The 22,997-nt window shown below is 34.3% G+C and overlaps 1 protein-coding gene across 1 annotated transcript in view; it reads left to right on the forward strand.

Moving 5' to 3' along the window:
* PTPRM (protein tyrosine phosphatase receptor type M) overlaps positions 1 to 22,997 on the forward strand; it is an 829,551-nt gene that overhangs the window by 203,116 nt on the left and 603,438 nt on the right. The window contains exon 2 of the mRNA XM_049769948.1: positions 11,343 to 11,465. Within this exon, the coding sequence (XP_049625905.1) occupies positions 11,343 to 11,465 (123 nt within the window). The remainder of the gene's footprint in view (positions 1 to 11,342; positions 11,466 to 22,997) is intronic.

Here is a 22,997-nt window from a genome sequence, read left to right on the forward strand (position 1 = left end):
AATTCTTTGGATACTTCTAAGGTTCCTTTTATTTCTGCCATTTGAGATAAATAGCACTGTCTTCCTATCTATAAAAGCAAGTTAGAAAATCTGTAGTATTATTATAGTTGAATGACCATTCTGAGCAGTTAGGTGTTTTTTTTTTTTTGTAATAAGTTTGGATATGCCATGTAAATTGAGGTTGTGGGGATCAATAGCATGAACATACACCCTAAAGAGCAAGAAGTATAATTTTATATGTGAAAGTGTTATAGGCTTCCACTGAAGAGCTTGTAACTCGGAGATAGAGACAAAGAGCAGGTAGGTATTGCCATGGTGGTCTGCAATGGATTTTGGGAAGGTAGGTGCGAGGTGCCTTCAGTAATTGTACAGAAAAGTTCAAGAGCCTGATGTCTAGGTTGTATAAGTAGATTGGCAGCAGGGTTGCCCTTTGGTTACATAACAAAGCTTAAATTGTGTTTCTTAAGAGGTTGGAGAGAGCGCTGGAGGAGGATTTGTTTCAGAGTCAGTATCATTCAAAGATAAAGAGCCACATAGAGAATCTTTCCTGCCCATTAGCCAGAATCAGTATCACCAGGGGTGATTAATATCTAGATCTCTAACACCCAGCCTAACAATTCTGATTTCATAGAGCTAAGATGGACTCAAAACCTGTGTGTGTGTGTGTGTGTGTGTGTGTGTGCGTGTGTGTGATGTTGGAGGTGTTCATGCATGCATCTAGGTTGGGGGATGGGGAGATGGGGTTTGGTGGTGGTGGTGGGCATGGCAGGGCACACTCAGCTGTCTTTATATGGCTCTGCTCAACTCTTGGTGGGGATTGGAGAATTGTATGTGATGTCAGGAATTGAACATGAAAGCTCCCACTTATACCCCCTATACTATTTCTCTAGCTCCTGGAACCTGTATTTAAAAAAATTATTTTTGCCGAATTTCCAGCAGGTGGTCAAGAAATCACCCTTTGCACAACTTTTGGATTTTCCGTAAGATCTTCGGAAAACACAGAGATCATAGAACTTGAATGTTATGTGCATGAAAATCTTGACCCTCAAAAGGAACCACAAGGGGGGAATTCCTAATTTTTAGAATTACTGAGTTAGGAGAAACATGTATAAGATGGAATAAAAGTAGTATTCTTCAGAGTAAAAATACTATTAATAAGTGACCTTGAAAGAAATATTTTGTTAGAGGGAAAGTTAATGTTTTGGGGACACCTGTTGTAAATATATAATGAAAATGATATTTGCCACAAGTTTGTAGTTTGAGATGTATGCATATGTTAATATATTATTGTTTAAGGGAGATATATTTACTAGATCTACATGTTTGCTATATTTTGTCTTCTTTGGGTCATGCTTTACTATGCTCAGAAATCACTTTTCTCAGTGCCTTATGTATCACATGCAGTGCTAGATATTGAATCAGGGATGGCAGTATGTTAAGCAAGTGCTTTCCTTTTGTCCTTTCTCTTGGGACATGGATTTTTTTTTTTCACTTTTTTTAATGACCTAATTTAAGCTTATGGCTTCTCCTGGGCTTTATTTTAGTTTTGAAGTTAGAACTATGTAAAGATTTATTTCAGTAATTTATCTTGATTGATACTCATTAATAATAGTGCCACAATTTGCTCTCCTGGGATTATGAGGGTCATGTCTTCATCACTAACATAAACATCTTTCTGAAATTATAGAGTATTGCTATTGATGCTACTTGCTTTTTATTTACAGAAAGTTTTGAATCAGTCAAGTGTGTTGATGCAAAATGATGCCTATACATTATTTTACTATTAACAGAGTAAAGTGGGCATATTTGCCACAATGACAAAATTGGACTGCAGTTGGCATGCAATCATTCTAGTGGAAGTTTCTGGGTAATGCTGTGTTACCCAGTAAGCACTCCTTACTAACAGCAACCTGCTTGTGTAAAAATTCCACACTAGGTAATTGGCTTTAACACTACTGGCTTGAATCAGTCTGTAATGTTATCTTTAGGCAAATTTCTGGTCACAAAAGGGTGAGTATATCTCAAATCTACTCAATATATGATTTACAGGATTTATTCTTGAGTCATGAAAATTACCCAATAGTAGGCTAAATGTTACTAAAGCTCTGTGTCCAATATGGCTGAGGGCTAACCTATCTAAAGAGCTTTCCATAAGACAGATAGATCCAAATTATAATCAAGTATAAATTTTTACTCTCAGACTATTAAAACTATCTAGATAGCGACACTTTGGTTAACTGATTCCAGGTAGCATAGTTTCTTGTACTGTCTGATATATTTTTTAAAAATTTCTTGAGATACAAATTCACCACTATCCAGACTTTATATAAAAATATCTTAGTGAATGGTGTGAAACAGATACCTGCTCATTGAATACATTATATAGTCAACATATTTTCTTCTTTGTTGAAAATTGTTCTGCAATCTGTCCTTTCTCAAATATTCCTTAATTATTTATCTTATAAAGTATGATTTTTTTCTTGTACCCAATTACCTCTATTTGTGAATTGTTTGCTAGGACTTGTAGATGATGTGTCTAAAGGAATATTTTTAGTAGTGGATATGGTTAAAGGATTCATTGTATGAATTCATTTTCACTTGAAATGGCTTGAGTATAAGTTTTTTTTAGCATTTCTGTTATGCTGTAGACAGAAAAATATAAATTGATTCATATAATGTATTTTGGGGCTAGAAAGGAGGGAGTACACTTAATAAAAAGTTTAACTTTCATGTGTCTGACATGGGTTTAAATCCTGATAGCACATTTGATACTTTGAATTCTGCCAGGAATGATCCTTGAGTACAGAGACAGGACTAAGTCCTGAGCACCACCGGGGTGCTCATTCCCAAAAACAAACAGACAAGTATAAATAAAAAGTATTATATATATATATATATATATATACAGAATTTAATATATCCTAAATGTCAAAGTCTAATTAATTCTATCTTATAGTTACTGATTTTTGTTTTATATAAATACTCCTAATTATATGAAATTAGTATGAATGTTTACCAAGAGGTAATACGAAATTATATTTACTTCTTCATAATTTTATTTTACTCAATGAATGTGATTCTCTTTGATAATAAAAAGTGGAAGGAATATTTAAGTTATATGGTGAAAGTAAAATTTTGGGAGATAGTTTTTTGTTTGTTTTGTTTTTGTTTTTTGTTTTTTTTTGAGCCACACCCAGTGACGCTCAGGGGTTACTCTGGGATATGCGCTCAGCAATCTCTCCTGGCTTGGCAGATCATATGGGATGCTGGGGGACCGAACCGCCATCTGTCCTAGGCTAATGCCAGCAAGGCAGAAGCCTTACCGCTCTGCACCACTGTCCCAGCCCCTGGGAGATAGTTTTTAGCAGAATAACATGACCTGAATGTACTGCATCGTGGTGAGTTCAGGAGCTTATCAGTTGACCCATATGATAGGATTTAATGTTTATCAAATCATTAAGAGGTATATTTTTTAATCATTCTAACTGGAAGGAGTACTATTTGCCCAGGAATGATTCCTGGGTATCTCTGACCAGTAACAAGACAACTTCCTCACTGTAGAGCTCTTATTTTATTGTTCTGTTTATAAGAAAAAACTATAGTAGCATGAAATTAGAATATAGAATACAACATTAATGCTATTCAGGTTCCTTTTTTTGACTGAGATATTTGTGATACCAAAGAGCTGTTTAAAACTGAAATATCCCAGAAACAGTTTTCACACACTTTGAGGTAGGCAATGCAATCCATAAAACATGCAGAAAACTGATCTAAGCAGAGTTTGTTTCATATATATTTTTTACCTATAAAAATTTTTACACAAACTCAAGTATCTATCTATCTATCTATCTATCTATCTATCTATCTATCTATCTATCTATCTATCTATCTATATTTCTATCTATCTATAAATAGATGTACAAAAAGAGAAACTTATTTTAAACGAAATTTTAATAAACTAGGTGAATTCACCTGGGGTTGCAACCCACAATTTAAGTAACTAAGATCTAAATAGAGCATTATTCTAAAATAGGCCAGTAGTTAGATTATGTGAGATAATTTAAAAGCGAGAGTCCCATAAGATTCTGATTAAATAGGTTGGTCTCTAACCGATATTTTCAGAGTCTTCTTATTTGAATCTTCTGGATAAATTGTAAATTTTTTAATGTTTTTCTGATATTTCTGTTAGCATGGATAAGGGTTAGACCATACCACTATAGTTATATTAGAATCAACTGTCAAGGATAGGGGTTTTAAGGTTGTCAAGTTTTAGTAGTTTTAAGTTTGTTCAGATGATTCCATGTACAATTAGCTTTTAGAAACTCTATAAGAAGATTGGCCACCTGACATCAGTAAACCAGAATTTCCTGGATCTCTGTTAACATGCTGTTGGATCTCACTAGTTTCTGTTTAGTTTCTGTTTCAACAGGTCTGGCACATTTGGCTGGCCCAGGAACCCACTTTGAGAACTGCTGCTCCAGGAAAAGCCTTAGAAATTAGGGAACTCCAGATCAAGTGATAAATACACCTACATTTAATCATCCTCTTCTAAATATTCAGTGATTTTTTTTTATTACTCCTGTTTCTATAATAGAGATAGTTTGTAATTTGTTATAGAAGAACTCCAGTGTTATATTCAGTTAAATTTGAATTTACTGGGAATTTGTATGAGTGATTTAAGTAAATCCTATAAAAACTGTATCAAGTATTTATTTGTACATAGAACACTAATATGACGGTCACTGCTTTCATGAGTTGGCTGCCATGGTACAATATTTGATAATAAAAACAACACCACTCCCAACCTGAAAAATAAAAATCATCAAGATTAAAAAGAATAATACATGGTTGGTTATTGAGATCAACTGTTTTTCAAAATTGGAAATCAATAGATTGATCTGAAATGACGTATGCAGTAAGTGTAATAGGCCATAACAACTTTAAAGACAAAACAACCCATTTCCTTTGAATTATATAAAATATATCTGTAGGCAAATAGCATTTCTACAACAGAGCATAGCATTAGCCATTTAAATGCCTGTGCAGTGTGTAACAACTACTCGCTAGATTAAATTATGTAGAAGAGTGTTCCTATAATGCTTAGTGTCTGATTCAGTAACCATCCCTGGGCACTCAAATTTTAAGAGGCATTATATACTCCCATTATTGGGAAGGCAATTAACTGTAAATGTCACTGGGATTGATTTACCAGAAGAAATGGTGGCCTTCCATTGTTGTAGAAAAGTGGTGTTGTGGAGAAATGGTGTAGGTTTATGATTTTTAACTCTTAAAACAGTATGTATATTATAGCTCACTTTGTGTTTTTAGCCACTTTACTCTGTTTTTGTTTTGAAATAAATGGGTAGTTCCACTTTAAATAATATGTATTTTAGAAATTGAACTTACAATATCAATTTTTTGAGGTGATATGTCAGCATTAGTTTTTTTGTCTGCCCCCCCTCTATGGAGAGACCCATTTAATTTTTTATATAGTTGATAAAGGCAGCCTCAAATGGGGTCATTGTGTATTTAGAGCAAATGAGAAAAATGAGAGAAATTACCTCAAGGAATATCACCAACATATTTTTTAAAGTAATTTTAAATGGACTGTGATTATAACAAGAGGAATGATTGCTAGTATATATGTCAGTTTAACCCATTAAAGATAAAACAGTTTAAAATGTTCCTTTATTTTTAAGTTATATTAATATTTGAGTGTCCTCTACTGGTTTCTTAGAAAGTGCACTTTCAGAAGCTTCTTTGCAGCCCCACTGCAATATACCTACAAACATTACACTGTTTACTTATTTTATATATGAGAGGAAAGGGTGAAAATGTGCAGACTTGACTTTTGACATACACCTCAGGTGAATAGTCCTGAACTTTGTGCGATTTTGGACTTTACATTTGATCTCTCCAGATTACCCTTTGTAAAAACTGGCATCTCTCATGAGGCTCCAATGAGATGACAGAAACCATGTACTATTTTGAAAGAGGATGTTGAAAGAACAATTAATAAAAGCAATGAATCAGAAAAAATGATCTTTTATGAAGAGGATTTAAAGTATGAAGGAATAACAGATGTGAGAGGAATCACCACTTAGATAAAATTAGCTTCAAGGTGCAGTCCCATCTAGAGCCCAGATCCAGCTGTTTAGCTGAATTTTGGTGGACGCTGGAAATGTCATTATTGTGACATAATGATAGGACTCGGAGGAGGTGTGTCCTGTAGGGTACATGGGAGCTCCCTTGGAGATACCCTTTGCTTTACATGCTTAGGGAAATTTCAGACAAAGCTGCTGTCAGTTGGGCATGCTGATTTCCATTCACTTGCAGGAGTTGGGCGCTGACTAGACTCCTATTTTGTGGATGTATGCTGGAGAACCCTTGAGTACTGAGCCTATTGAGGAGACCTTCAAATCTCCCTTTCCTCTTTGGTGCCACACTCAAACCCTATAGTGACAAAACTTAATGTCATATTAACTGGGCAGGAAATCTATTTTGAGGTTCTGAAGCTATTACTGGAGCAAACAATGAAGAGTGAATTCATAATTGAAGGGGAATACATTCATATATGGTGTAATTTTTAGTTGGGTGATAATTACATAAACTCATGATAATTCACTGAGTGTATTGATATAAATGTTATCCACCAGGACAATTTTAAAGGATCTTATAACTAAATCCTAAAATTTAGTCAGTTCGTGCTAAATTTAGGTTATTGCATTGAATTTCACCATTTGCACTCTCAAAACATGTTAATAAATAGAGCTTAGCACCTATTACTTCATTCTAGTGGTTGCTATTGAATATTATGTTTATTGACTTCTTAACATGTCCCTAAGATGACAGTTGTTTCTAGATTTAGATTTGAAGCATTAGTTAATTTTTTGGGGAGAGGGGATACTCAGTTCATATGATGCAACAAAGCAGTTTAAGACTGCAGTATTTTCTGTTCATTTAGTTCAGCATAATACTCTCCATATCCACTTACATGTAAGCAAATTTCACGACTTCATTTTTTAACAACTACATAATATTCCATTGTGTATATGCACCAAAGTTTCTTTATTCATTCATCTGTTCTCAGTCACTTGATTGTTTCCAGATTCTGGCTTTTGTGAATAGTAATGCAATGAACATAAAGTGTAGAGATATTTTCTAAGTTGTGTTTTTGGGCCACAAGGGTATATTTATTGTGTGGTCATAAGGAAACTCAATTTCTATTTTTTGAGGAATATTTATATTGTTTACCAAAAGGTTGGATCAGTTAACATTTTGACCAGCAGTGAAAGATAATCTCTTTCTCCCTGCATTTGTGCTAGCACTGATTTTTATTGTTCTTTGTGGTGTGTGTCAGTGTCTGTGGTGTGAGATGATATTTTATCGTTGTATTTTATTGTTGTTTTGATTTGTATCTTCCTGATGAGTAATGATGTGGAGCATGGTTTCATTTGCCTTTTGGCTATTTGTTTCTTCTTTAAGAAGTTTCTGTTAATCTCTTCTCCCCATTTTTGATAGTTAGATGTTTTTTCTTGGTAAGCTCTACTCATATTGTATAACTAATTTAGTAATTATACAGAAAATTATACAGAATTATGCCTTTATCATAAACAAATTCCAATTTTAGAATAGTTGTCTTAACATTTATTTATATTTTTTCATTTAATTAAGGAACTGTGATTTACGAAGTTATTGGTAGATCAGTTTTAGAGATATAAAATTTTCTGATACCAATCAGACCACCAGTGTCAATTTTCATCAGCATGCTACCTTTGAGTCCCCTGTCTGCTAATTTGATAGGCACATTTAAAAATATGATGGTTGTAGTTTAGTGTTATTTCTGTGCTCTGGATAGATAACTTTACCACTCTCCAACTTTGGTGGTACACCCATGGCTCTTGATCCTTGCATCCTTGATCCTATTACTTCCCTTTCTCATCTTTCCTCATTCAATTCATTGAATATTTCATCATTTTCCTAGTCTACAAATCTCCAAAGCATTGAAAAACTATTTCAACTGTCCTTTTTTTTCTGTATATTCATTTGAAGGACAGGAATGTACCTGGATGAAGATATTCTAATTATCTATAATGAAATTAACATAAAGGCATAATTTAAGAGTTTAAAAACAGATAAAGGTTAATTATGCCTGCCACTGTGTTAGAATTATTTTTTCTCTGAATTAATTTTATGTTTACTAAATATCAACATTATTTTATTAATAATAATATGCAGTGTTATAAATAATATGCTAATATTATTTATTAAAATATATGTTAATATTATTTATTAAAATAAATAACTCTAAGATACATGTTATCTTTATATTTTAAATAGGTGGGAAAAAGGATTACTCCAGGTAAAGGTACAATAAATAAGTTAACAAAGGATGGGACTATTTTCAGTGTTATAGCTTGGAACTGGTTTACTTTACTATGCAAAGTTGCCTTGAAAACAAAATTTGCATTTTTCTATTTTTAGTTCTTTATTCCAATTCTGGTGTCTTTTGCTTTAATCTCATTTCATTTTCACTTAATAACCACACTTGCTATATGTAGGGTCTTACATCTATTGAACAAATGGAAGTTTGCATCTAGAAATTGGTATAGAGGGAAATATTTCTTATGGCAATGAGAAATACAGTCTACTCCACTTTTCAGAGGTTTGATAGTCATACATGGGAAAAAAGAACCATATTTGTTGTTTCCCTCAAGTGATAAAACAATTGTATGCAATAAGGAATTCTATCCTTAAGCAGTGTTGCATTAGTCTTTGGACATTGCTGTCAGCTGTTCATGCCTTGTCTATATAGTCAGTCATATCTTCAGTGTCAACTTCATTTCATAATCAACATATTCAACCAGCTTGGTGTTCTTTTTGTACATGCTCATTTATTGCTGATTAAGATTGTACTGTAGGACTTTATTATAGTGCTATCTATGTTTCCATTTGGAAACTGCTTTTCTCTCAAAACTGTTATTTCTTTATTTTGGAATATTAACACTAGTGCACTTTGGTTTTATCTATATTGTGCTGAAGCTACACTCAAAATTATATTTTACAACCAAGGGAAACATTTTTCCATAATTTTTTGCATAGTCTTTCAACATTTATTTCAAATTGCAGATTACCTAGTATTATATGCTTTAAATAAATTTGCTTTGCTTTGAACTTGTTAAAACTTTGTAATGGGGGCATAATTTCTATCAAGTAAAATATTGAATTGTTTTATCTTCATAATGAGTTTTGCATTTTAAGTAGACTATCTGTTGACTGGTTCTAAATGTTACAGAAAAATAGTGTATAGTTCTAAAATTTACTATTAAGCCTAAGAAGCAACTAGAAACTGAGGAGACAGTTTAAAATATGCCAAGAGAACTAGAGAAATATTGCAAGTGCTATGGCAGTTGCCCTCTTATGAATATGATCCCTGAACTTTGTCTGAAGAGTAATGATTCCTAAGCATAGAGATAGGAGTAAATCCCTAGCACCACCGGGTTTGGTCTAAACTTCCCACTCCACCTTCCACCAAAATAAAATAAAATAAAAGCATTAAATAAAAATAAAAAAAATATTCTGAGTTCCCTTGACTCTCCTGTTTATCATTTTAATTTATTATTTGGAGGTAGACATGGGACATTTTAAATTTGTAGGTAATCTAAATCTTGGTAGGATCACTAATGTCCAAAAGGCAATTAGAATTCTAAAAGTACTCAACAAGCTAGAGTAGCTCACCGAAAAAATGTGATACAGGATTTAATAAGGATATTGAATTTTCTGAATTGGAAATCAGAAAGTCAATTATCTCATTACAAGTGGAGAAATGCCCCTATTGCTTTCTGAAGGAAAAGACAAGAGATTTCAGGCTGTGGTCTCCAGATAGACCAACCCTTTCATGACTATTGACTGAGGTTGAGCTCAGGAAAAATAGCCCTTTGCATTTTGGCTCCAGTATTGGCAGTCATTCTTTGAGAAGAGTGCTGATAAACTGGAGAATGTTCAGAGAATACCTGCCAGCGGAAGATTTGAAAACCTCAAGGGAGGAATTGAAAGGAGCAAAATATGTCTTACCTGGGAAAACTAATGACTAGAACATGACAGATCTCTTCAGACAATCAGTCTTCTTGTGTAAGAGGTGAGATATGCTGGTAGTGCTGAGATAAATGGATATAGATATCAAGAAGCAAGGTAGACCTCTTTAAGGGAAATTTTCTACATGTTAGCAATACTTTACTAAATTTCGTGTTTCTTGTCTGTTCAGAAGCTGTCTAGAAAGTTGTAGAATTGGCATATGCCTTTGGTTGGGAGTGGTTCATCTCACCTCTAATTTCAGTTTCATAAGTGAGGTTGTACAATTTCTGTTTTATTTGCCTTCTTGCTGCCAGGGTACACATTGTAGACATAGTAGCAATGTTTTTATTTTTGTACTTTTCTTGGCCAGAATACTTCAGTCTTATCATTGGCAAATACTTGTTTTAATTCATATAATTAGTATCATTAAATAATGGATCATAGGCTTCTCAAATTAATATAATCAATGTAATTTACTTTTGCAGTGTCAAATATTGAAAAAATATTTGGTTTTGTAATAATTTAAAGTAATAGGAAATATTTAAGAGGATATAGTTAGGACTCAAAATAATCAATATGTCCCAGAATATTGAAACAGCTAAATTGCTTTTTTAAAATATGTTGCATTTTTCTTTTAGTCCTTGTATAAGTAGCTTATTTTTAGCAGCCCAATTAGACAGTTGCTTTCCGAGTTTAGTTTTTAATTCATTTTTATTTTTAAATATTGTGTAGACTTAATGAGCAAATTTACATATAATCTTTTTAAATTTTGAGACCTCAGATCTCTAAACATTAAGTGAAATTTGCTTCTATGTTGATTTAGCATAATCCTTAGAAAAATATTTTTCAAGCTGTCACTGATCTCTGCTGAATTTTGTTTTTCCATTATTGTGCCACTATTGTGGTAAAAACACTTTTTAAAAAATCTTGTCTGAATTATTTCTTCTCTGTTGTTGAAAAAGCATTGAACACTGATGTCAGGTCTATTAAAGTTTTGAATACAAGAGCAATTAATCAAAATCCCTGTAAATCTCAAAAAGAGTTAGAGATTTGCTTAGTCATATTTTCAGTTGCATTATATAAATGTTAGTTTCTCTTTAGAGAAAAATATAACAGTCAAGGCAAGAGTCAAGACTCATAGTTTCTGAGAAAAAAAATCAAATGAAATTCACTTTGTTTCAAATAATGTATTGTTACTTGCAGTCACCATGGCTTATTCCAAAGGTCTGGCATTGTTTACACTAATGCTTATTCTTTAAAATTTTTAGGTGGTTGCCTCTTTGATGAACCCTATAGCACTTGTGGATATAGTCAAGCTGAAGATGATGACTTTAATTGGGAGCAAGTGAACACCTTGACCAAACCAACTTCTGATCCATGGATGCCATCAGGTTTGCTTTTAGTTTGCTTTTTTTTTTTAATTAAAAGTGCATTAGATCCAGGGTCCAGAGAGGTAGTGCATTGGTCAGGGTGCTTGCTTTGCACACGTTTTCCTAGATTCAAACCTTATGGAATCCTCCTAACCTTCCCAGGAGTGATGTTTGAGCGTAGAGCCAGGAGTAAGCCTTGAACAGTACAAGATGTGCCCCCCCCACCCAAAAAAGAAAATAAAATAACTAGTTGTGATTTTAATTACAGTGACTGGATATTGGTTGAATGAATGAATGAATCTTTGAATATTGTTCTCAAATTGTTCCTTAGCTAGGGATGATGGTATAATAAAAAATACTCATTACAGAGACTTTGCCTTTGTATCTCTTTTTTTAAAATCAATTGAAAGTTTATTTTCTTTGTCATTGGACACATCTAAGTTATAGTAATGGGGGTTACACAAAGAATCCTTTCTCAAGCAGTAATTTGGATAATAGACTCACGTCTCTACTAAAATGTTATTAGAGGGTAGAACTTTAGCTGGGAAATTTAAATAATAGTCTCCTTCACAAATAGACATTGGGAGGTGACTTACATTATGCTAAGTATCTGTGGGGTCACTTGGAACCTGGGAGATGTGCAGAGCTGCTTGTGGTCTTGGAAGCAATCTGAAGAGAAAATGATCTTGCACGCAAGTGGCTACTTCTTCTATTGTAAACTCACTTAATAAATTTTCTGACCAGTGAAAGCATTTTTTCATGAAAAACTGCAGCACAAATTCTTTTCTGGCAGGATGAGTGGGAAAATGGTGACTAGTGAACTTTAATCAGATTGGAACATGATCATTTTCAGGCTGCAGTGTTGGCTTTCTCTTAGCAAATTTTAGACTTGCATATTTATTTTTACCAAGCGAGTGATGAGTCTATCTCATTTGGAGTTTCAACTGCCAAAACACATCATTCTCATTTGGATTTTAGTTCAAATACTTTGTAATCACAATATAGTTTCACTAAAACAGCTAAATATAGCAATAAATCTATCCTGTGAGTAACTTGTAAAGGTGGATTTTAAGATAGAGTTGAATGTTTTTAAATAATCATGTACTCCACTGCATTCATGACTCTCTTTTATAAGTTGAATTCCTTATTAGTTTGAAGAAAGAAACACTGAGTGACTTAGTAATGGCTTTCTGGACTTCAGAACCTTTGTGACTTGAGGTTGAAGAGATATAACACAGTGGTCAACTCCATCGTGACCCCAAACAAACAAAAAACATGATATTTCTAACTTTTGGTTATTTTCTTTTTCTTTACCTCTTTATGGCCATAAACTATGACTTAATTAGAATCTATGATATGTGGTTGTTTCTCTAAATTCTAGTTTTCACTTTTATTCTTGTCAGTGGGGGAAATCTGGAAGGAGAGCTTGGCAGGAGTCTTTATGACCAAATGTCCTTTCTAACATAGCTGTCTCATGCTGCAAGCCCTGTCTTTATCTAGTCTTTAGAGCAATGGTTTTCAACCACTAATACATGAACTTGGTGCCTGCCTATGGGTGGGGAAAGGTTGAAAATTATGTGTTTGCCACAGTGGCTCCATGGACCAGAATCTTGGTCAGGTGCTGGTGTGCAGGTGTGAAAAGGTTAAAGAAGGTAGCTTTAAAACAATATCTACACATTTTCAGTTCCATTTTATTTCTGAGTAATGAGTTGTGTGCAGGCCTTACCTATAAAGCTGGCACAAGTTCAAGCTGGGACATATATGTGGTTTGGGGAAGTCATTACATTTCCAGGGAGCTAGGTAAAAATGAGCATTCTTATTATTTTTATATATATATTCTTATATATATATTCTTATTATTCTTATATATATAGCATTGAATAGCATTCTTATTATTCTTATATATATATATTCTTATATATATATTCTTATAATTCTCTAACTATGCTACAGGCATGGGTCCTAATATACAAGATATAGAATTTGTTAAATATCGAACTTGTAGAAATTGAACTCTATGTTTGCTTAGATTTACAGTTTCACATTTGAGATAGATGAAGGATTGACAGACAAAGGAATTGAACCATTTTCTTGGATAGTTTTATCAGAAGTGTTTTCCTCATGGCAGGAAAGACTTTTCTAATTATTTACATTTTAGAAACCAATGAGTGATGACGAGAAGATGTCCATTGAGTGGAAAAGACTTTTCCCTTACATTTCATTGTTTATCTAGTGAGTAATATTTTTGGCACAGAATAGTCAGACAGTTGTCTAATTACCTAATTTATTCTTTGAATCTGTCAGCATTCAACAAATATTTTTTTAAGTGCCTGCTATGTGTCAGGCATTGTTAGAGATGTTTGGAATTCATGTCTGCATGGATCACATAAGGAAGCTCTCCTCCTAATTTTGGGCTAGGAAAGTCCCTCAAATTTTCAATCTGGTAAGATAATTCTTACACTGCTGAAAAGGTATGCCATGCAAGATCATGTTTTATCTCATTAATCAATAATCTTTGGATTCTAATACTATAAACTTAATACAAAAATTTCACTGGCTGTAGTATACAGTAGTATCAAATTTAGCTTTATTATGTTTTTCCCTTAAGTGATGTTTAGATAAATGAAAATAGCCTATATCACAGTTATACAACCATGCAAAAACTTAGTGATCACTGTCCTTATAAATCACTTATCAGGTTTGGGTCAATAATTCATAGCCCTTGAAAAAGTTTGTTAACTTACTATATATTATTTTAGCTTCCTACTGGACATGGGAGATTGAGTGGTATTCTTTCAGTGCACTTTCCACTTAAGGAGACTAAAATTTAGTCAACTTGAACTTGCCCCAGACTTAAAATTGAGAGAAATAGCTTCTGCTTTTGCACTCCTGCATACCTTGAAGCAATTTTTCCAAATTGCACGCATACAACTAGTATAGAGGATGGTTTTAATAGTAGACACCTATTAAAATCTCAAAATGAATATGGAGGGTAAGCATTGTGCAAGCCTATCCTGGTCAAATGTTGCCTTAGGAGCTATGTCACCTCTGACCTGAGGCAAGTTGTTCAACTATTTTTCCTAGTCACCTTATTCAGGAACTGTTTGTAGTATCTGCATGTGACGTGTACAGTGGTAGTAGTAGTAGTAGTCCTCTTGCTGACTATATCCCTGTGGAGAAGACACAAGTAAGCAGGCAGCTAAAATGCAGGCTGGATGTGTAAAGACTTTGAGAAAAGCTTCAGTATGAGGATTTAGTTCTGGGAGCAGCAGATTGTGGAGAGTACAGAATCTAGTAATGGATGACTTGGCCATAGAGGCTGAGTCAAGTCTCAGTAGTTAAGACTGAACCAGGAACACATTCTGTTTAAAGGAGCATGGTGCGAGGGTGTGTGTATAGAGAATGGTAGTGGTATGGCCTGGGACTGTTGTCTGTCTTATCAGGTATTGAACATTGGAAAGGCATTTAGAAACTGCCTCAGAAGATGATTGACCTAGTGAGATAAATCCACTTCACTTTTTCAATCCACTGAACTTCTTTGCAGGACTTTAACCCCATTCCTGTCCTGATGTACTGCTCAATACTATTCATTTTCTTACGTAATTTTTCAGGAATAATTTGGTATGACTTTGCCTCTTAGTTTAAGTTAGACTCTCTGTGAATACGAAGTTTATAGCATTTTTAGTTCTTCTCTATCAATATTTACCAAAGTGGGTGAAGCTTGCCCCACCCCTGGAGGGTGCTGGAGGGAGTGTGGGAGGTGGTGGTAACTTCAGGAGCACAAGGGGGGTGGGTTACTTTCTGTTCCTTCCTTTAAAGAAAGTAGATTTCCTGGGGGCTGAGGGTATACTAAGTGACTTTTTGTGAAAAGGGTATAGAAGAAAATTTGGAAATTTTATTCTAGGTAATACTAAATAAGAAACAGAAAATATAAATATTTATATCATTTTTGGATAGATTAAAAATAACTGAAAGATGTATATTAATACACTAACAAAAATGTCCTGACAGGATATTGGGATTTTAGTCAATTGTCTTATCATTTCTACTTCATACATTTCTGCTATGACCAATGTAACTTTATAATAAAAGTAACACAAATTTATTTGGGGACAGTCGTTGAACTTGGCATTATTATATTTTATTTTTGGTTCGGGGGCTACAACCAGTGATGCTTAGGGATTACTCCTCAATCTGCACTCAGGAATTCTCCTTATGGTACTCCAGAAACTATATGGGTGCTGGAAATCAAATCCGAGTTGGCCACATGAAAGGCAAGCACCTTACAACTTACTGTATTATCTCTCCAGGTCCAAATGGCATTATTTTAATTGATCTTCAGAATTTCTAGTCTCTGATCTTAGGAGTTAAAAGCATTTTATTGTCTATTAGTTTCTTCTTTAAATTTTTCATGTGGGCTTATGTGAGTAATATGAGGAAGCCAGATACTTCCTGATGAGTGTCTTCCCATCTGTACTTCTTCATTGAGGCTCCTGAGAAATTCCCAGTTAGCTTTTAATAGTAAATGATAAGACAAGGTGAAAGAAATTGGACTAGAGTTGTGATTCTTTCAGCAGTTTCTAAGTAAAAAATTTAGAAAACAACTTACTTTGTAATAAAAGAAAAGTCAGATCATTGATCTGTGAGTTCTTTGCTAAAATTCCTATGGCTCCATGTAGCCATATTTTCACACTGTTATAAACTTCATTCTCCATGAGAAAAACCTTAGCACAAACTTTGCCCATTGTAAAAATTTTTAAGTCTGCTGTTCAGAACCATAAATTAAATTCATAAGATATGCCACCATCAGTACCACAATCTTCGGATCATTTTCATCATCCCAATCTGAAATTCTACTGATTAAACACTAATCTGCTATTATTCCTTCTTCCAGCCCCTGCTAACCATTAATCTCCTTTCTGTCTCTATATGACATCAGCTGCTAACAGGTCCCACATAAAGAGATTCATATCACATTTGACCTTTCTTTGTGATTAATTTCACTTTGCATGATGTTTTTTTGAGGCACAATAATTCACTTACCTTCAAGATCAGGACATTTAAAACTGTCTTAACTTTTAATAGTTAAGTGTCTTAAGGGTACTAGTGTAAACCATCATACTATGTAGGTCTATTTCCTCTAGTAGTTTATATTCAGTGGTCAACAGTCATTCTCCTGTAAATTTTTTCCAAATTCCTCTCTTGGTTTCTTGGAACATTAGAACAAATTAAAAAAAATTCCTCAAACGAAAGAAAATATTTGCTCAAAAGTACACAGACTAACTTGTGTATATAAATAGGTCTTTAAAATAAGTTTGTACCTTGCTCAACTTCCTGTGCTATTGTTTATAACATGAAATTGTGTGACTTATGTGAGGCCTCATCATCGAATAAACAGACCAATTAGTCATTGTTAAATCTCTTGGTATGTATATTGAGTGCGGACACCACCTGTGAGCACTGGGACCCTGGGTAATCACTATAACCAGCTAGATACAGCCAAGGCATAACAGGTCAGCTCCACTCTGTTTAGATGATATATATAAAAGGCATGACTGAGTTAGGCAGTCAGTTTATGTGAAGGGAGGGCACCTATTTTGATAGTTTGATTCCAGAGAAGGACAGTGGGTTTGGACATCAAACTCAGGGACAGTCTTTTTAGTCTTCTGGAGGCAGATCCCTCATAAGACAGGTCAGGATCCAGATGATTTGAAAATAGTTTGTGTAAATACCAGGGTGCCCTGAATGTGAGGAAGATGTGTTAGGACTATATCCCATCTATATGATCTCTATCAATGCTGGGATCTTCTGTCAGACAGATGGTCTGCAGATATATTCTTTGGAAGTTCCAGCAAACTATTGGGAGACATTACATTTATGCTACGCCATACTGTCCCAAGAGATTTGGTGTAACTCTATTCTATCTACCTTTCAGTCCCATGTATTCTTGTAATTACCAAATGAACATTAGTATGGCGCAGACACTAGCTAAGGACTACATAGATTTAAATATTCACTCCTGAAGCCTGGAGTGTTGTTTTTATTGTAAGGCTAGGGAGAAATGTAACTTACCACTCTTGGGACTCCTCTTATGTATGAAATGATGGGATGTATGCTGCTCTGTGTACTGGATTTGGTGATTACTGTATCCCATCTTCTAAGACGCAGAAATAGTGTTGTAAGAGTGCAGGTGGGAGCAGGCTGCTGCCAAGGCAGAGACAAGTGTTGAGGGTAGGTGGAGGTCTTCCAGAAAGCGGAAATATCGAAAGTGACCAGGAGAGCAGATGGGCCTGTGGGCAGAAAGAGCCTACCTAGAGGGAAGGAGCTAAAGATGGGAATGTGGAGCACACACAAGGATGCTGACTTCTTCATGAACTACAAATAGTGTATACTGGAGTGGGGAGAAAATAGAGGAGCATAGGAGGGATCTTTTTAGGGGCTATGCAGGGTTGGTGGAGAATGAGAACTAAGAAGGTTATTTGAATGTTGATATATAAAATGATATTACTGTTTTTCATATCTCCTATTTTTTAGTTTTGCTTCTGGTCCTCACTTGGCAATCATCTGGGCTTACTCCTGGCTGTGTTCTGATCAGAGACACTCCTGGTAGGCTCAGAGGACCATATAGGATGCCAGGGATCGAACATGCCAGGGTCACCCTTGTGCAAGACAAATGCCCTACCCACTGTACCATGTTACTTCTGTTCCTCTCTTCTTATCTTTCTGTTTTGATTTGTTGATTTCATTTTTGGTTGACATCTGATAATGCTTGGGGGCTACCCCTTGCTTTGTTCAGTGTCTAGGAGATGCTTAGGGAACCATGTGATGCCAGGGATGAAGGCTGGGCCTCCTTCATGCAAGTCATATACTCTGACCATTTGCAATATCTCTCTAGTCCACATATACGTTCTTAAATATATCAAGAAAATATGTGTTAAGCAAAGTTGGTTAGTAAATAAATATCAAAAATGTTTAAGACTCTGCAGGAAAATATCTTTATCTTAGGGATTTATGTTGAACTATTTAGAGATCTGTCCGGGTATCTGAAAGAAAAAGATGTGTATGTGTCTATATGTGCATACACATATTCTAGGCTTATCTGTTAAAAGACAAAGTTATGTGAATGTGGTTAATATATTCATATTGGTTCACTCTATTTTATTATATTATATATTATAATATATAATAACATAATAATTATCATATTAATTATTATATTATACTATTGTTATATTCTTATATAATATATTAGGATATATTATGATGTTCTTCACCTTTTCTATATCTTTAAATCTAAGCAATTTATATTTGTGTTATAAATATGGGTAAACAAAAAACATAATTGAGGTAACTGATTGAAGTCTATGCCAACCAAATTTTTTTTCTTTAATTTTTTAATTGAATCATTGTGAGATACATAGTTACAAAGTTGTTTATGATTAAGCATCAATCATAAAATTTGCCAACACCCATCCCTTCACCAGTGCATGTTTCCCACCACCAATATCCTCTGTTTCCCTCCTGCCCTGGCAGTTCCTCACCATGGCAGAGCCCCCCCTTCTCTCTCTCTCTCTTCTCTCTCTCTCTGTCTCTCTCTCTCTCTCTCTCTCTCTCTCTCTCTCTCTCTCTCTCTCTCTCTCTCTTTCTCCTTTAAGGCACATTGGCCAACCAGATTTTAATTCAATGTTGCATTTACCTAAAATGCTGTCCTGTCCAATTGAATTGAAAATGATATATTTTAAAAATTCTCCCATGGCCCATGTCTTTTTTTTCTGCACACATCAGGATGAATCATTGATCTTACTGGAGAGGTTTAGTGACGTTGATGGACCTATTTGGAGCAACTAACATTAGGGATATAATTTTAGGATTTTCTAAAATAGGACAAATGCTTCATGCTGTGGTCTTATGCCTCAGTGGGTTTATCAAGTGTAAAGATTTTATCCTATTGGTAGATATTTTGGTGGCTAACTAAAACTTTTTAAAGCACAAAAGGAATTATTAAATTTTATTTTTGGATATGTGCTGGAATTTATTTGTATCCTGTCTATAATATGGATTTAATAGAAAAAAATTCATACAGAATATCTTGGCAAACTCGAGATTCTATAGATCATTATTTTAACTAAGTGGCCTTTAATGCATAGTTGCCTGGTGTTTTATTCCATGACACTGTTATAAATTATATCCTAAACTGTTATTTAAATGCTGAAGGGGATGAAAGAGCAATAAATATACTACTTAATTAATAGTCAACCGGACAATGTAATGACAATATAATGACAAATTGAGACAACTGATTATTTAGCAACAGTGCATGTCTGAATTAGCTACACAAAGTAACATGTAAATATAGTGATCTTAGAATAATATTTAAGGTAGTTTTTCAAATGATCCATTCTTATTTGTATGATTTAAGTTATATGTACACAATTATTTCTTTATATTTCCTGATTCTTCTGAGAGTCAAAGGAGAATGTATTTTATATTTATTCTGCTGCCTATCAGAAATATAGAAAGCATTGACATCCTTGACCTAAAATTTGGAGAAATAACAAGTTTGATTGAGTGGTTGTTTGGCTTTAGAGCATACATAGATCAATGAAGACAACTGGGGAAACGATTAAATCTTGCAACTTATTCCTTTTTTACTTATGTTCTTCTCCTTCAGTTCTTTTGACTGTGGTTATGTTCCTGTTAAACACACACCTGGTGAAAATGGTGTCACCTCCCCAACTGTACTCTATAAATAAGATATACATTGATTCTCTCAGATGGTCCTGGCTCACTGTGGAGTGACAGGCTGCAATTTGTCAGCAGGTCAACAACTGAGCTGATGACAAGTGACCTTTTTACCACTGCAATCAATGCTTGTTATTTGGAAAACAAAATGATACAGTTTGTATTTTTCAGCAGATGGGTTATGGGGTCAGCCTTGCATTGACATGTGAATTTATTACTTGGCTTGGATGAGTCATTTCCGACTGGAATGTTAATTTCTTTAAATTGATCTGAGTCTTGCTATTACTGAAAGTTGTTGGACATTATTTTAATGGCACCGATTACTATACATAATTGTTTTACACTTTGGTCAAACAAAGGCCTTCCAGCACCCATTTTAAAAATATGTGAATTTTGTTAAACATGTATCACACTTCATTCTGTTTTGAAAAAAGAAAATGTTAATATGTGAACTTAATTTTATGTGTCATGTTATCTGTATTCACATGTTATAAGAATTGTGTTTTTAAGGCCACAAAAATCTCTGGTCACTCAGGTAGATAATCATGCTAGAAGAGATTAGTTTATTTGCTGTTGTGGCTGTGAATGGTATATTCAGTGACCCCTCTTAGCTTCTATCATTAGAAACATGAGGCTCTTGGATATTTCTGTCACATTTGATGTAATAGGGGTCAACCCAAGTTGGCTGATGAAATAGGAATGAAAATGATACGTAAATTTTAGATAAATGTTTCTAGAACCCATATATGAATCACCAGGTTTACTTGTTCTTTCTCCTTTTTATTCCCTTCTCTAGTGAATGTAGAATCATTAAAATGTTTTTATATAAACACATTCACACACACAACACTTGTCATGAACACACACAACATTTGCAGGGGTGTGTATTTGATTGAGTAAGAGAGAAAATTTTTGATATTAAGACGCTAAGGTTTTGGGATTGTTTATGAAATTTTCAAAGTTTTTGTTCTTAGAATTCTTTTACATATTAAAAATTAAATAAATGAAAAGCTTATGTTTATATGGATATTATATTTATATTTCATGACTTAGAAATAAAATAAAAACTTTGAAAACATAGTACCTACTAAGCATCTATTTCATTAGCCATTAGAACAGGGATGCATACTTATAAAAATTGCGTACAAAATGAGAATAATACAGGCAAATCATATTACATTTTAATCATGCAAATATTTTTTTGGGGGGAGACATCCAGCAGCTCTCAGGGTTACTCCTGGCTCTATGCTCAGAAATCGTTCCTGGCAGGCTCGGGAGACCATGTGAGATGCTGGGATTCAAACTACCATCAAATGCTCTGCCTCCATGCGATCTCTCCTTTGCAAATAATTTTTATCTAGTGGACTCGGAAAGATCTTGGGGATTTTAGGGGTTCCTGAAAGAAACTTTGAGAACTGCTTACCTATATCATCTTAAGTAATATGCTTATCTTGAAGCTTTATAATTAAAATTTTGAAGGATTTGGAAAGGAAAAGGAAGATGGGGAAAATATTTTGAAAATATTGTAAACAAGAATTCTCTGAGAATTAGGATTCAGTGATTTTCTTTTTTGGTTGTTGGGGCCTCGTTTTGCATTGTTCAGGACTTACTCCTGCTCAGGGGACCATATGCATTTTGGGGATCTGATTGGAGCTGACGCATGTCTTTAACTTCATGTTGTCTTTAGATTCCAGAAATTTTATTAAAGGGAGTATAAATAGTTCATTTCAGTAGTTGAAAATATTCTTAATATGTAACTACCCATTCCACTGGAATAGTAAATACATTAATATGCATAAAATGATTTTGTATAGTGACATACTTATGAGTACTAAGAACCTATGACGGTTGAGTTTGAGGTATTTCCTCCCTTATAACAATTTTAAAATAGGATTAATAATCATATATTTCAAATTATTAGGATAGGCTTTTGGATAGCAAAGAGTTCAGTAAGTGAATTATTTAAACTTATTCATATGTGAATGAGACTATAATTTCATTCAGTAGTACTGCTTTTGGGATTTTAAACTGTGAAATTGTCATATATATTGTCATGATAAAGTTATTTCAACCCTTTTTTATGATGTATATAGTGGAAAAGTGATATAAAGACATCTGAATGTTATTCTGGGAGACTTGCAAGATGTGCTTGTTAGAAATTGCTTATGGATTGATAACAAATTCTGTTGGTGGAGTTGTTAGTCACACATCTCCCATCAGTAGTCTCATTATGTAATAGTGGACATTTATTTCATAAACTGGAGTTTTCCCAGAATTTACTAACATTTAAAGGACATGATAGATAAACATTACTGTGTTTAATATTAATATAGTCAAGGAAAAGGTTATCCAGGAAGGCTGGTGATTTTTTTTTATCTCCCCACCCCTAGGCTGGTGATTTGTATAGACTGGTTCTGCTATTATGGATAGCTAATACATAATCTTAAGGAAGAAGATAAGTACAGTCATATTCTTGCTCTCTTTTTCCCACCACACCCGGTGATTCTCAAGAGATACTCCTTGCTATGGGCTCAGAAATTGCTCCTGACTTGGGGAACCATATGGGATGCCGGGGAAGTGAACAGCAGTCCATCCTAGGCTAGCGCGCGCAAGGCAGATGCCTTACTGCTTGCACCACTGCTCCGGCCCCATTCTCTAGCTCTTTTTCTTTTTTGTTTGTTTTTGGGTCAAAGATGGCAACACTCAGGGGTTACTCCTGGCTCTACACTCAGAAATCACTCCAGGCAGGCTCGGGGGACTATATGGGATGCCTGGATTTGAACCATCGTCCTTCTGCATGCAAGGCAAATG

This window comes from Suncus etruscus, chromosome 3 (assembly GCF_024139225.1).
Source record: "Suncus etruscus isolate mSunEtr1 chromosome 3, mSunEtr1.pri.cur, whole genome shotgun sequence".
Taxonomy (NCBI): Eukaryota; Metazoa; Chordata; class Mammalia; order Eulipotyphla; family Soricidae; genus Suncus; species Suncus etruscus.